Source organism: Orbicella franksi, chromosome 10 (assembly GCF_964199315.1).
Source record: "Orbicella franksi chromosome 10, jaOrbFran1.1, whole genome shotgun sequence".
NCBI lineage: Eukaryota > Metazoa > Cnidaria > Anthozoa > Scleractinia > Merulinidae > Orbicella > Orbicella franksi.
In genome coordinates, this window is record NC_138154.1 from 15,101,493 (window position 1) to 15,115,426 (window position 13,934).

General features: G+C 39.0%; 2 protein-coding genes across 2 annotated transcripts; both read left to right on the forward strand.

The window, feature by feature from the left end:
• The first annotated feature begins 481 nt into the window (after positions 1-481).
• On the forward strand, positions 482-2,192 carry LOC145501670 (homeobox protein Hox-D4a-like). The gene is made up of 3 exons (XM_081481092.1): positions 482-686; positions 1,069-1,259; positions 2,166-2,192. The coding sequence occupies exons 1-3, from the start codon at positions 482-484 to the stop codon at positions 2,190-2,192; spliced, it is 423 nt and encodes a 140-aa protein (XP_081337218.1).
• Positions 2,193-6,872: 4,680 nt separating this feature from the next.
• Positions 6,873-11,789, forward strand: LOC145500363 (uncharacterized). Its single transcript, XM_081479877.1, has 2 exons — positions 6,873-7,209; positions 9,804-11,789. Exon 2 carries the CDS (start codon positions 9,826-9,828, stop codon positions 11,596-11,598), a length of 1,773 nt encoding a protein of 590 aa, XP_081336003.1. The 5' UTR covers positions 6,873-7,209; positions 9,804-9,825; the 3' UTR covers positions 11,599-11,789.
• The last annotated feature ends 2,145 nt before the right edge of the window (positions 11,790-13,934 follow it).

The window sequence follows — 13,934 nt, forward strand, 5'->3', positions numbered from 1 at the left end:
ACCCATTGCCTCGCTAACATCCTTGAAATCGCTTCTTAAAATAAAGGTTTTCTATTCTATACTATTCTATTCTGTTCTATTCTTACATCTCTGTCGTTGTTTTGGTCAGAATTCTAGTAATTTACGCTAATATTGCAAAGACCGTAAACAAAGCTAACAAACTTAGATAACTGACTAAACGCCTGTGTTTTTGTTACACGAAAACTAGAAATGTCGTGCGCATTGCTCATTGTGCTTTCATTAATTAGTTTATTGTTGTTCTTAAGTTAATTTTCCGCCCAATGATGAAAAGGTGAGATATTTTAGCTGCTATTAATGCTAATTAAGACGCTAAGCCTTTTCAAATCCATTTTCATTTGTAGACAAAAGGGTTTTAACTCCTCCTCCTTAAAAAACCTATAAAAGCATGAAGAGAATCACGATGAGTTAAAATACAAATACAATCAGTTGGTACGTGTTCATGAAACCCCGAGAGAAAAACATGTTAAGTTTGAAGAGTTTGGACGATAAACCACTCGCTACTAATCATGCTGATGTCAGACGAAAGTTTAATTTTGATGGGTTAGTCATCAAAAAGCCATTGGAAGACGAACCTGATCGATTTCAAAGCGGAGGGCACAGCATTGCCCGCCATCGACTCTTCTTCGGCGAAACCGAGCCCTTAGTTCTACTCAGCTGGTGTCCTGGTAAGTGAAAATGTCTCATTAGTTTTAGAATCCATTTTACACTGAGTTTTCGCTGACAAGGAACTTGCGCAAAAACTAAGAAAAGTGTTCCAACCTTTTTCTCCAATCACAAGGCAGCCAAGCCCAGAGACCACATCTTTTAAAACACTAAAAATTCGCGTACAGGCTCATATCTTTCGCCAGAGCAAATACAATGACACCTTCGGCTGAATCGAAGGAGAGCCAAATGAATAAAAGTTTGCTCAGCACGCAGCTGAAGCATAGTAAATGTTCGCGCCAGTACGATGATTATGATTGACTTAGATTCCGATCCTGCAGTTCTTGTAACAAAGCTCTTCTGTGAGTTTTTTTTTAAAATGCTTGTTGTCTTGTTTTCGTTTAGATGTTCGTACCAGCCGGTACGATCCTGATATGTCATCGCCAAGCAAAGAATCTTTTCGTGTCAAGAGAACTTGTTTCACCTTTAAACAGAAGACAAAGCTGGAGGAACTGTTCCACAGGAAGAAATTCCTAAACATGAAAGAGAAAGCAAAACTGGCGACAGACCTCGGAGTAACCAAGCTGGAAATAAAGGTATCTGAAACTTTATTTTTCCTTTCTTTAAATAATTGATACTATTTTTGATAAAATCTCATAGTTGTTAGCAAATCCTGAAAGAAGTGACCCCTCTCTGAAAGTGACGACCTCAAACGTAATTTGACTTGTTATGACAAACAGTGAAAGTAGCAGACGCCGGCAGCACAAAGAGCCTCATATTTGTTTGAAATGATCTTAGTTGGAAAGGCATATCACTATCCTGTTGGTATAACAAATTCTTTTCAACAAGATTTATCCCTTTTTTTTTCTCTCTCTCTCTATGTAGGACATTTTTATTTATTAAGAAGGCTAGCCCTAAATGCGTTTATAGGCGGAAGGCTGCTAAAGAAGCGCTTCTGCTCTCGGAACTTAATTCACTTACTTACGGTCTCAGACTACAGTATAATTCATTTCTTCAGGTCCTACAGCCTTTGCTTGTTCGAGTATTTTGTGATTTGTTATACTGAATTCATGTTTAATACCATTTTAGAAGTCTTCAATGTAACGAAAGGCATTATTTTCTGGTTGTCGCTACTTATACTTTCGTGTTTAAAACAAAAGTGAAAACTTTTGAAATACCCCAAGAAAAACAAACAATTGAAAGTTATAACTGGTTCCGGAAGGTCGGAGGATACCGGGGGAAGGGGTGGGCGAGGGTTCTTTCGGAACGATGCCGTTGTTTTGAAAGAGTCATGCTTAAAAACTGAAAAACTTAGAAGTGTTAATGACGACTTTATTTGTAAATTTATTCACTTTTGTATTTTTATTTTGATAGATAGGCTTTTATCTTGAAAATAATTATAATGTCTAAAAATTTAATTTGTACATAGTCCTGATAATTGTAACTCGTTTTAGGTTCCCCCAATTAGCAGTATTTTAAACATGACATTTTTCTATTTTTAGATTTGGTTCGAAAAGAGACGTCAATAATGGAAGAAGGAACATAAGAGTGGTCAAGTTGAACACTCAAGCATGTTTACACTGCTGGCAAATCCACTGACACCGTTCCCGCGACCATTCCAAAATTTTATCCTTCTCTGTGATCCAACAACATCCTCGGACGGCCGGGACTCGTTGCCAGGCATTGCACCCAGTTGCCGAGGAGACCTGAACCGAAATAGTGAAAAGCATCTTGACAATTCGTCAGAATGTCACCTGTTAGAGCGAGAAACTTGTAAAACAGAGCAGGAAGAGTTTTTATTTAGGTTTTCTAACCGTTAATTTCCATATATGACTTTGAGATAGTTTTATGCCAGTAAAAAAATTAGAAAAATTATTCGTACAGTATCTCTGTTTGTATATAAGATCTGTTATCAATGTAGCCAATCTTTACTTAATAGCATAAGAATAAAATTGCAAAAATGTTGAAATGTCTCACACAGTACAGTATAGTGACAATTTAGATTGCATTTTTAATAAAGTCATATTCCCGCCCTTACTGTCACCTCTTTTCTCCGCTCTTTGTCTTGCAGTCACGCCCGCCTTTTCTGTCCTCTCTTTGTCCAGTGGTCACGTTTCCCTTTCCCCTCTCTATGTCAAGTGGTCACGCTCCCCTTTTCTCTTTTCCGAGTTCAACTCCTCGGTCATGCTTGTAAATAGCCAACTGGTCTTCCTCCCGCCAGTTGGGATTTTTAACCATGTTATGTTCATTTGAATTATTTGTTTCATCATTTGGTTTCATTGGCCCTGAAAAGCCTCATTGGGGGAGTGGTCAATTAAGGTGGTCTTATACCTAAATTTTTTTTTTTTTGCAAAACAACTCTGTGGAACAGTTTTGGTATCACGTTAAAGGACTTTGCACTCTGACTTCAAAAATGAGCTATTCCAGCTCACGTGCCATGATAGTTAATGAATAACTAGCTCCTTAGTGTTAAAAAGTGGTGTTCATTATAAACACGATAACGTAATAATGAATGGTTCGAGAAGTATGGAATTAAGTTCATCCTGTCCATAAGCAAGTTGTCCAGGAGACAAACCTCAGAAAACAGTGTTTTGAGGGGGTTTTTCTCGTGAAATGTTGAAAAAGTGTATTAATATTAACTAATATTAACTATATTAACTAAATAACAGGAAAAAATTTCATAAATTGCAAATTTTGGAGGTTTAAGACCTAGATAATTGTGACCTTCATCAATGTTGAAAATTTGACAACATTCGGTTAAAACCCAGTGGAGATATCGTGTGCGAGATATTGATGATCCGTCTATTTGGTCATTTTGAGAAATAAGGCTTTAAAGTTTTACTTCGGTCTCCGAGAGCCCAAATTAGCCCTGTGAACTAGGGGGGGGGGAGGTTAGGGGCAGGGGGAGGGGTATATTTAAAGGTTTTACATAAATGTTTCATTGAACACCCGAATACACACCAGTCATAGAAATGTTATCCAAGTATAAGGAGCGTATAAGATGGTAGAAGAAATAATGTTCAGGACCATGATGCAAAATTCTCATAACTACACATCTTTAAAGCGTTTGTGTAAAGTATCATTAAAATGTATTGAATTGAATCCATTTTGTGAGTACTTTTAGACTGTAAACAATGGTTGCTATGGGTGTTGCTATGTTGAAATATAGCTAGAAGTGTTCAAATTTCTTCATTTACACGTAAATTCAGGAGTAATTAGAGGAAAATCGTTTCAAAATACGATTTACAAATGGACAGGGATGTTGACTCTCCATGTTCCAAAAAAATGGTTTTCTGGAGAAAAATTTATATCTGAGAGTATAAGACCCCCTTAAGATATTTATTTATTTATTTATTTATTTATTTCTCGTCTCTAGCTCTTGTGGTCACACTCACCTTTTCTCCTCTATGTCTAGTGGCCGCGCTCCCCTTTTCTCCTCTCTATGTCTAGTGGCCACGCTCCCCTTTTCTCCTCTCTATGTCTAGTGGCCACGCTCCCCTTTTCTCCTCTCTATGTCTAGTGGCCACGCACCCCTTTTCTCCTCTCTATGTCTAGTGGCCACGCTCCCCTTTTCTCCTCTCTATGTCTAGTGGCCACGCTCCCCTTTTCTCCCCTCTATGTCTAGTGGCCACGCTCCCCTTTTCTCCTCTCTATGTCTAGTGGCCACGCTCCCCTTTTCTCCTCTCTATGTCTAGTGGCCACGCTCCCCTTTTCTCCTCTCTATGTCTAGTGGCCACGCTCCCCTTTTCTCCTCTCTATGTCTAGTGGCCACGCTCCCCTTTTCTCCTCTCTATGTCTAGTGGCCGCGCTCCCCTTTTCTCCTCTCTCTGTCTAGTGGCCACGCTCCCCTTTTCTCCTCTCTATGTCTAGTGGCCACGCTCCCCTTTTCTCCTCTCTATGTCTAGTGGCCGCGTTCCCCTTTTCTCCTCTCTATGTCTAGTGGCCACGCTCCCCTTTTCTCCTCTCTATGTCTAGTGGCCGCGCTCCCCTTTTCTCCTCTCTCTGTCTAGTGGCCACGCTCCCCTTTTCTCCTCTCTATGTCTAGTGGCCGCGCTCCCCTTTTCTCCTCTCTATGTCTAGTGACCGTGCTTCCCTTTTCTCCTCTCTATGTCTGGTGGTCACGCTCCCTTTTGCTCCTTTCTATGTCTAGTGGTTACGCTCCCCTTCTCTTTCTATGTCCAGTGGTCACGCTCCTCTTATCTCCTCTCCATGTCCGGTGGCTACGCTCCTCTTGTCTCCTTTCTACGTCCAGTGCTCACGCTCAACTTTTGTCCCCTCTATGTCTAGTAGTCACCCTACCCATCATGATCGTAAAGGGAGGCTTTAATATTATGTTTTACAAATAACAAAATATGATTGTATGAAAATCAAGGCCGGCAATCATTTCCTGACATATTAAAAAGACAAGCTATTGAGAGTGTAAATGCAACAATCCAACCTACATTGAAACCTGTATTAAGCGGGCCCACTCTCATAATAATAATAATAATAATAATAATAATAATAATAATAATAATAATGATAACAAAGGTTTATTAGCATTCCACTGGGCGTGGCTCTCCTATGCTGAGACCTATGTACAGTAACAAAGAAAATTGAATCCAACTATCTCTAAACTTGAATAAAGAAAAGGAAAACAAGCCTCAGAATTACTCAAATTCGGCTTTCGCAGAGGAAAAATAAACGCTTTTACGTGCATTTCCGCAGGAGTGTCTCAGGGTCAGTGGTGTTTTTAATGTCCTTAGGCAAACTGTTAAAAAAGCGGGCTGCGGAGTCCTGAAACGTGCCAGGGAACTGAAGCACTACCAAATTAAGTTCTGACGAAGATCTTAAGATGCGTGTCGGTGTTCGGACGTCTAATCTGAGATAGGATGGCCATTCCTCGTTATAAAGTGCCTTACATATAATTCTTGAAGACATGATTGATCATCGCAGTTATATACACAACTTAAGCAGTTATGATCAATCATGTCATCATAACTTTCTCCGCAGTTCAAATATGTGATCTTTCATATATTCACTTGCATATAATTCTTGATAGACTGAGATCTCTATGGTACTTAACAGGCAGCCAGCCAAGTTTTGGCACATCAGGTATACTAAAGAAACGGTTTAAGACGAAACCGGCTGGCAGCCGCGAGCTGTACACGCTGCACGCTATGGGTGAAGTGATGATATATTATATCGTTATAGTTCAATCTAGATAGCACGAGACATTCTACTAACTGTTTTCTAATGTGGAACGGTGCAAAGTTCTTGACTTTCCTGATCACGGAGAGAGTGCTGTAACAGCTTGCCACCTTAGAAAGGACATCATTATTCCATTTAAGGTTTTGATGAAACTCCGTCCCAAGTAACGTACATGTAGAGGCCGATTTCACCCTGTCCAAGATTGTGTCATTGGCTCTATACAAAAGGCAAATTAAAGATAACTTTTGGAGCCTCCAAGCAAAAATTAAAGCTAAACTAAAGTAACTTAAATGTACCTTTAAGACAATTTAGAGGATCTTACTAGAGCCTATGAAATGAGCCTATAGGGTAACTTTAATTTCAGCTTAATGTGCTCATGAAATGGTTTATTAGAAGACTTTACTTAACACATGAAAGTTCAATTAAATGTTTATTTCAGGAATTTCGTAAATGAATTAAATTGTTTAAATGCCTCCAATGTAGGCCTTTAAGTTAGCTTTAAAACCAATTAATTGAGTTACTTCACCCCGTGTAAGTTTCAAGGAATATTCGTCTAGACCATGTGCACGAGCAAGCTGCTGGGTAGAGAACAGCATCACTTTCGTCTTGGTGGGATTCAAGCAAAGGTTGTTGTCAGCTGACCAGGTGGAGAGGCTGTCAATCGCTCAGGTTGGAGCGACTCTCTTGTGGACACTAGCTTGAGTCCCTAAATTTTCTGCCCACATTTACTGTGAAATTAACTTGCATTCTGCGGACACCTCTTAAGCGGACGCGGACACCAATATTATGCCATTTCGTTGCACAAAACCTGAAATAAATGAGCGGACACTTCAAGGGCTTTTTACTTCTGAAAGCTCAGCTCAGACTCTTTTAACATTGTTCAGCGATGTCGTTTTAAAGCTAAGTAGATTATTCTAGATTGATGCATTGACTAACTGGACACTGTGCCATGAGCTGTCTTTGATCTTACACTGTGTTACACAATTGGCATTATCATCGTCCTCGTCATCAAACTCGGACGTTTTAATTATCCAGGGGAGGGTCATGGAATTTTAGGACAGGTTCCAGGGGAGGGTCGGGACATTTTCATCCTTTACCTTGGAAGGGTCATTTTATTTTCATCGCTTAACCGAAAATCTCAACCCCTCCTGCTAATTTCTGACAAGTTTTATTGATCTCCGATCTTTTGTACTTGAAGCAGTTGTTTTGTTGCGCTCCCCAGGCACCCCTGGACGATTTATTATAGCAGCCTCGATTGGATGCTCAATCCAGTAGTGGTTTTGCGAAGAGTTTAGCTCAAGCGAAGTGCGGTATCTTTTTTGGAAGTTTTCTCCCGAAATCAACTGCTCTAGAAAGGTATGTTGTAAATAATTACTACCTACGAGCTTTTATGCTCAATCAGATGTTTCTGTTGTATTGTATATTTCAACGTCTCTGCTTTGATTTCGCTTTGTTGTGGACGCCGACCAGTTCGTTACGGTCTCCAAAAGCGAACTTTAGAACGCTACTTTTTAAACGTCAGAACTGTTATTGAAAGGACTAACCACAAACCAAGCGCCACTTATGCTAATATAGCCCAGCACTAATTACTTTTGGAGTGATTACTGCTGAAATCAAGCACCATACAGTTAGATATAGTCCTGAGGTCACACAAACTTGACCTCTGTGTTTTAACAATTCTTTTGTCTTGAACATTACGAACTCCATCGGTTTAGTCACGCTGACAAAGAAATCTTTGTAGAGAGGTGTCTGAAACCTTTAAGATAAGGGGGAAACATATACATGGGAAGCTTACTTTCAAGAATGTCGTGTTAATTTATGAAAGTTTTTTTAAGAGCAGTTTTGATCGATGTACGCGTAACACGTGGCATTTGAATGCTTGTTCAAATATAAGTTTCTTGTTTTGTTTTTCAGTAAGCATAAACACATTCTTATGTTTGTTGGGATCTTTAATACCAGTCGAAAATTGAAGGATCATTATATCACGTTACAATTTTCCCTTCCTTGCAGACCCAGGGGCAGTTAGTTGGGGGCCCTGGGTCTTAAAGGGTGCTATTTTCCACTTGAACAAAGAGATCGAGAATATAATGAAATTCCTATGAAAACAGGAATAAAAAAAAAAAGAATTTAATAAAATCAGTTCGAAAGGCTTACCTTTACCTGAAATATGTTCTAAACAATTTTTTGAATGAAAACAAAGGATTTCAAGTGAAAGATAACAGCCTGGAAATATCAAGTAAATTTTTTAATTGAAAACATTGCTTTCACATGTACAGGATACAAGAGATACAAACCACAGGCATCCCAAACTTGTGACTTGAGGAACTGATCAAATGTTAATGATTTATGTATGTGTATCGAGTGGGATGTGACCACCTAAAGTGCATGGTGTTGTGTTACACTTTATGCTGTTGAGAATTTGAGTGCTCCAAAAGGCATTGGATGGAGTTTTAACATAATGAAGGATAAAATCGCTTAATGAAATAAAATGTTACTCTTTTTAAATAAATTAAAGAAAATGTACTCATCTTGCCTGGTTTCTGTTGTCCATTTTGGCCTATTTCATCATTTTTGGGGGGTTTTTGAGGTGTTTGTAACAGCTTTCTATAGACGAAGTCAAGGCTGGACAGAGCTGTTTTGAAAGCCCTGTACTGCGAGGCTGTTTTCTCACTGAAAATTGAACCGCTGCTCGAATTTCCCCTCCAATGCAAAGAATAGTCCATTTGTCCCCTTTTCTGGTCAGCTTGGAAAAGTCTTCCTCCTTTCCTCTCCAATTCAAATGATTTTTGTCTCACTACTGGAGCTTTCAACTTTCTGCCACACCTTGTGACCATACTTTTGACTACGGCACAGTTGGAAATCAACATTAGCGACTGCTCTAGCATGACAACTGCTACTTACCAGATGGGTGCACAGTCAAACATTTCCGTTAAAATATATCACCCTCTCCCGACATCTGCGGGGGAGCATTTTGATGCCTCATTGTAATGTAAGACCACTAGTGTTGATTTCCAACTGTGCTGTAGTCGAAAGGATGGTCACAAGGTGTGGCGGAAAGTTGAAAGCTCCAGAAGTGAAGCAAAAATCGTTCAAACTGGAGTGGAAAGTAGGAAGATTTTTCCAAGCCGACCCGAAAAGGGGACAGATGGACTATCCTTCTTTGCGTTGGAGGGGAAAATTGTTTAGTGGATTTGAATTTCGGCGAGAAAAAGGCCTTGTGCAACAGTGCTTTCGAAACAGCTCTGTCTAGCCTTGACTTCATCTATAGTAAACTGTGACAACCACCTCAAACCCCCAAAAACAATGAAATAGGCCAAATGGACAAAAGAAACCAGGCAAGGTGAGTATATTTTCTTTATTTTATTCGAAAAAGAGTAACATTTTATTTCACTGCACAATTGTATCCTTCATTATTTTAAACTCCATACAATGCCTTTTGGAGCGCTCAAATTCTCAACTGCCTGAAGTGCAACACTTTAGGTGGTTACTTCCCATTCGATATGTGTACACAAATCTATAATATTTGATTGATTCCTCGAATCTTGAGTTTGGTACGCAAGTGTACAAACTGAATATTTATTCATGAAAAACTTTTTTTTCAAAAATCATACAGAATATGTCATATGCCAATTGAAAAATCCTTTTTTTCGAAACATTTTTTTCAATTCAGCATATTTTCATCCCATTTTGCTTCAGTTACGGAAGAAGAAATTGTTATCCAATAGTTAATCAGCTTGTGTGGTATTTACTGAAATAGTCATGCACCTCAGTGTCTGCGAAAGTGGTGGATATTAACCTCTGCTTTGGTGAATACTCGTTAATTATTCATGTCAATTTTGTCACAACAAATGACACCAAATTCCCGCTCCTTGGCCTTACTCCTTGAATTTGAAAAAAAAAAACGCTTTAATTTCCTTCTCATGTTTACTGTAATGCCAATATTTTTTCAGGTGAATTCAACTAGAAAGTATCATGGAATACATGTCAGTGAATGACTCATTGAATGCACAAACTTCAAATTATGATCAGCAGATAGAAGGTAATGATGGCTTGTGTAAAAATGGTGATGATACCACTGTGAAGCAAAGCTTAATCACACAAAGAGAAGCAACCGAAGGAAAACCACAGGGGTCTGCAATGCATGCAAATTCTTCAAACATACTGGATGAAGCAAAGAGCGAAAGCACTACAAAAGGAAAAAGCACAAAAGGAAAATGTTATAAATGTTGTCATTGTGAAAAGTCATTTTGTAATCCATCCAGCCTCAAGCTACACAGTGCTGTACACAGTAAAGAAAGACCTTTTAAATGTCATCAGTGTGACAAGGGCTTCAAGACACCTGACAAGCTGGGGCGACATAATTCTACTGTTCATAGCAATAGGAAGGCTTTACAATGTGATCAATGCGGTGAGTACTTTAAAACCCGAGAAACACTTGCAAATCACCAAGTGGTTCACAGCGAAGAACGACCCTTTAAATGTAGTCAGTGTGAGAAGAGCTTTAAGAGATTTGCAGATGTCAAGGAACATGAAAAAACTCACACAGAACGTGAACGATCTTTCAAATGCTCCCAATGCGAAAGTGCTTTCATGACAGCGAAGAAGTTAAAACAACATACTCTAACACACAGTAAAGAAACACCATTCAAATGTACATTGTGTGGAAAGGGTTTTAGAACTGCAGCCATGCTTAGGAACCACAATAGAGTGCACAGTGACAAACGACCTTTCAGTTGCAACAAATGTGAGAAGCGCTTCAAAACTGCAGCAGAGGTTAAGTTGCACCAGAGAGCACACACTGAAGAGAGGTCCTTTCAATGTAGCCTCTGTGAGAAGTTCTTTAAGACCTCTGAGGATATGAGACAACATATTAGAAGAACTCATGTTGATGTAAGGCCATTCAAGTGTGATCTGTGTGGCAAGTCTTTCAAAGCAAGTAATAAACTTAAGCGGCATAAAACTGTGCACAATGATGAAAGGCCATTTAAATGTTCTGATTGTGGAAAATGTTACAAGACTTTGTCAACTCTGAACATTCATAAACGGGTGCACAATGGTGAAAAACCACATATATGCTCATTGTGTGGAAAGGGATTTAAATCATCTACTGAACTGACTAATCATTACCAGTGTCACAGTGATGAAAGACCTTACAAATGCCCCTATTGTGATACAAGATTCAAAAAACTCTATAGCAAACAAAAGCATCTTGTTATACACAGTGATGAAAAGCCATTTCAGTGCAGCTTATGTAAAAAGATTTGTCAGAATTCACAACAGCTCCAAGCCCACCAAAGGGTACATAGTGATGAAAGGCCCTTTAGTTGTAGCTTGTGTGAAAAATCCTTTAAGTCAAAATATGAACTGAAGAAACACCAAGTTGTACACAGTGAGGAGAGACCATTTGAGTGCTCCTTGTGTAAAATGTGGTTTAAATCATCAGAGCAACTGAAAAAGTACCATAAAACAGTTTCACACTTGAAGTGTTTGGAGGCAATGCCAGCAGATAAAAAACCCTTTAAATGCAGTCAATGTCAACTTACCTTTGCATCAATGTCAGACCTGGATGAGCATGGGAAGGTTCACACTCGCGAGAAACTGATCGAGTGTTGGTTATGTGGCCAGATGTTTTCCTTAGAAGAACTCTTATTGCAGCATACCCAGTCATGCATTAACAAGCTTATTAACCCTAGGCTGAACACAGCAACCATAACTAATGAGATATGTATGTCCCTAGGGTGCTGATGTTATTGCATCTTAGGTAATTGATTACTTAATTAATTAATTTATTATCTTTATTTATTTAGATTGTAAAGTTATCATTCTAATTCAGAAGGCAACCTTCACGCCAGACCTTTTTTGTTCATAGATTTCTTTAGAGTATAGTCTTTGTTACATTATTGGAACTTCTGTGCAATTAAAATCTGAGGACAAAACTTATGAGTAAGGGGTGGGGTGGGTGGTTCTGGGTAGTTATGCCATTTCTACTGGCTATGCTGGATGTTTGAGATGCAACATAATAATTGAAGAAGAAAACTGCAGTGTTTCATATTTTTCAATTAGATGATAAGCTTGAGATTTTTGTGGAGTGATAGTTGAAGGCGCAGCTGAGTCAAGTATCGTGCATAGAAATTGAGAGCATATAAATCTACCAGTCGTCCTAAAGTGTATCTAAATCCTCTTCACAGACACTTTGAAAACGCATAGAAGCAGACAGCATTTTCAATTGTTAACAAGTGCACACTGCTAGGCTACTCGCCATCTACAACAGAATAAATAGTGATTAGCACAGTCATTAAGAGAATGGCATTCTTGATGGAACTCTAGTTGACTTATAGTTGAACAAAGTATAAGGTAGAGATGTTTCTAAGCTCTGTCTGCGGGCCAATGAACATCAAAGCAGCAGTTTAGGAAAGAAAAAGCACTCGAGAGGAGAAGCAGAAACTGAGTGGGACCTGGAGACCATGCTAATTCCCAGAGCCCCCTGTCTTTCTTTGCAGGCAGGGCCTGGGCGTAAGGGGAAAGGTGGCTCTGGAGACACATCATTTCATTGGCTAGATTGTTGGACCATGAATTTCACAAATTTGATGTTGGTGCTGTTTTCCTTATTGAAAATATCACAGGTTGTTCTCTAGCTAAAACCATTTGATCACAGCACTTTAGACTTATGGGAAGAAGAAGAATGGGAAGTCATCTGTTATTAACATGATTGTCAGTTCCAGCCAGAATTTTACTTCTCTTTTACATTCAAAGTCCTTTGGTCAACATCTGCTAACATCTTTGGGTGCTGTAATCAAATGGTTTTATATCCTGTCCACACCAACATTTTAAACCTGTTTAAAAGTGTTTGAACTAAACAAGGTTAAATATTAGTTGCTTATTCTGTACACACCTCACACTGAACTTATCAAGGTAAAAAACCTGTTTGATTAAAATGTTAACCAGGTACCCGGTAGTTCGAAATTTGTCTTCTCAAAATGACTTCAAAGCTTAATTGAAAAATTGCAAAAACTTAAACCTGATTTAGTTCAACTAGTTTATTTGGTGTGAATGCGGCATTAGTTAGAGATCAACCCGTGGATATCATTATGGGAAGGAAACCTTGATTTTCTCTTGGTTACATAACATATCAACATGCCTGGTTGATGGTTTTCTTTATTCTCTCAGCCTGTCTTCTTGGCAATGTACGTGCTGATTTTTCTGGAAGAAATCAGACTTTGATCATACAGTCACACGCCCCTTCCCATACAATGTGCAGAAAGCATAGTTTCAAGAAGATCTTGACCCGAAATCTTTCACTCTGCCAAACTTGCCTTAAAACTGTGCAAGTCATTTCTAAACTCAGAGCCTGGTATTAGTGCATTTAGTAAGATCAAAGGATACTGATGAATTGCTTGCATACAATCGAAAAATCACTACTAGGACACATTTTGTATACTTAGAATTAGTTCTTTTGATGTATTCAAGAAAAAAAATGAACACTCAACGCCGTTGATACAATCCTTAGTGAGTGTGAAGCGTCCTGGAAGCTCACAGTTCTCCTCGAGCTTCTCTCACGGAAATCTGTTCATTCCCCAGAACAGATAATCCCAGGGGCACTCAAAGGTCGGGAATGCTCGAATTAAACCCCTAAAAGAGATCAATTTGGGTGTGGCACGAGCTTTAAGATATCACCTGAGACGGAATAGGCTGAATTGCCAGTCACTGTTCAGAAAAGGAGGCCGCGCTAGTAGACCGAACTTGGGAGACCGGCCGAAATCGAGCCTAATCAAAGTGGCTGTGAGCCACTGAACTTGGAAAATATGTGATAACCGCTGGCTCGCCATGCGAGACAACGGGAGAGTCGGATCCTAGTGATGACTACCGATTATTTTTCCTTTTCTTCATCATTATTTTTTCTTTTTCTGTCAAGAAACCATTTACCGAAAGGTAACGTTTGTCTTTCCATTTCTTGTGTTCAAAAAAATCGTCTGGAGCCTTTTTAAAGGCTTAAATGATTAAAATCATTCCTTTATATCGATTGCTTTCGAACTCACAATATCAAGTTGTGAAGGAAAAACCACGAAGACTTTCCCTGAATC

Excerpts from the sequence above, each read along its gene's own strand:
- LOC145501670 (XM_081481092.1), top strand. The coding sequence starts at position 482 with ATGTTAAGTTTGAAGAGTTTGGACGATAAACCACTCGCTACTAATCAT. Across the intron at positions 687-1,068 it reads TCTACTCAGCTGGTGTCCTG|ATGTTCGTACCAGCCGGTAC; the intron begins GTAAGTGAAAAT and ends GTTTTCGTTTAG. Across the intron at positions 1,260-2,165 it reads TAACCAAGCTGGAAATAAAG|ATTTGGTTCGAAAAGAGACG; the intron begins GTATCTGAAACT and ends TTCTATTTTTAG.
- LOC145500363 (XM_081479877.1), top strand. The coding sequence starts at position 9,826 with ATGGAATACATGTCAGTGAATGACTCATTGAATGCACAAACTTCAAAT.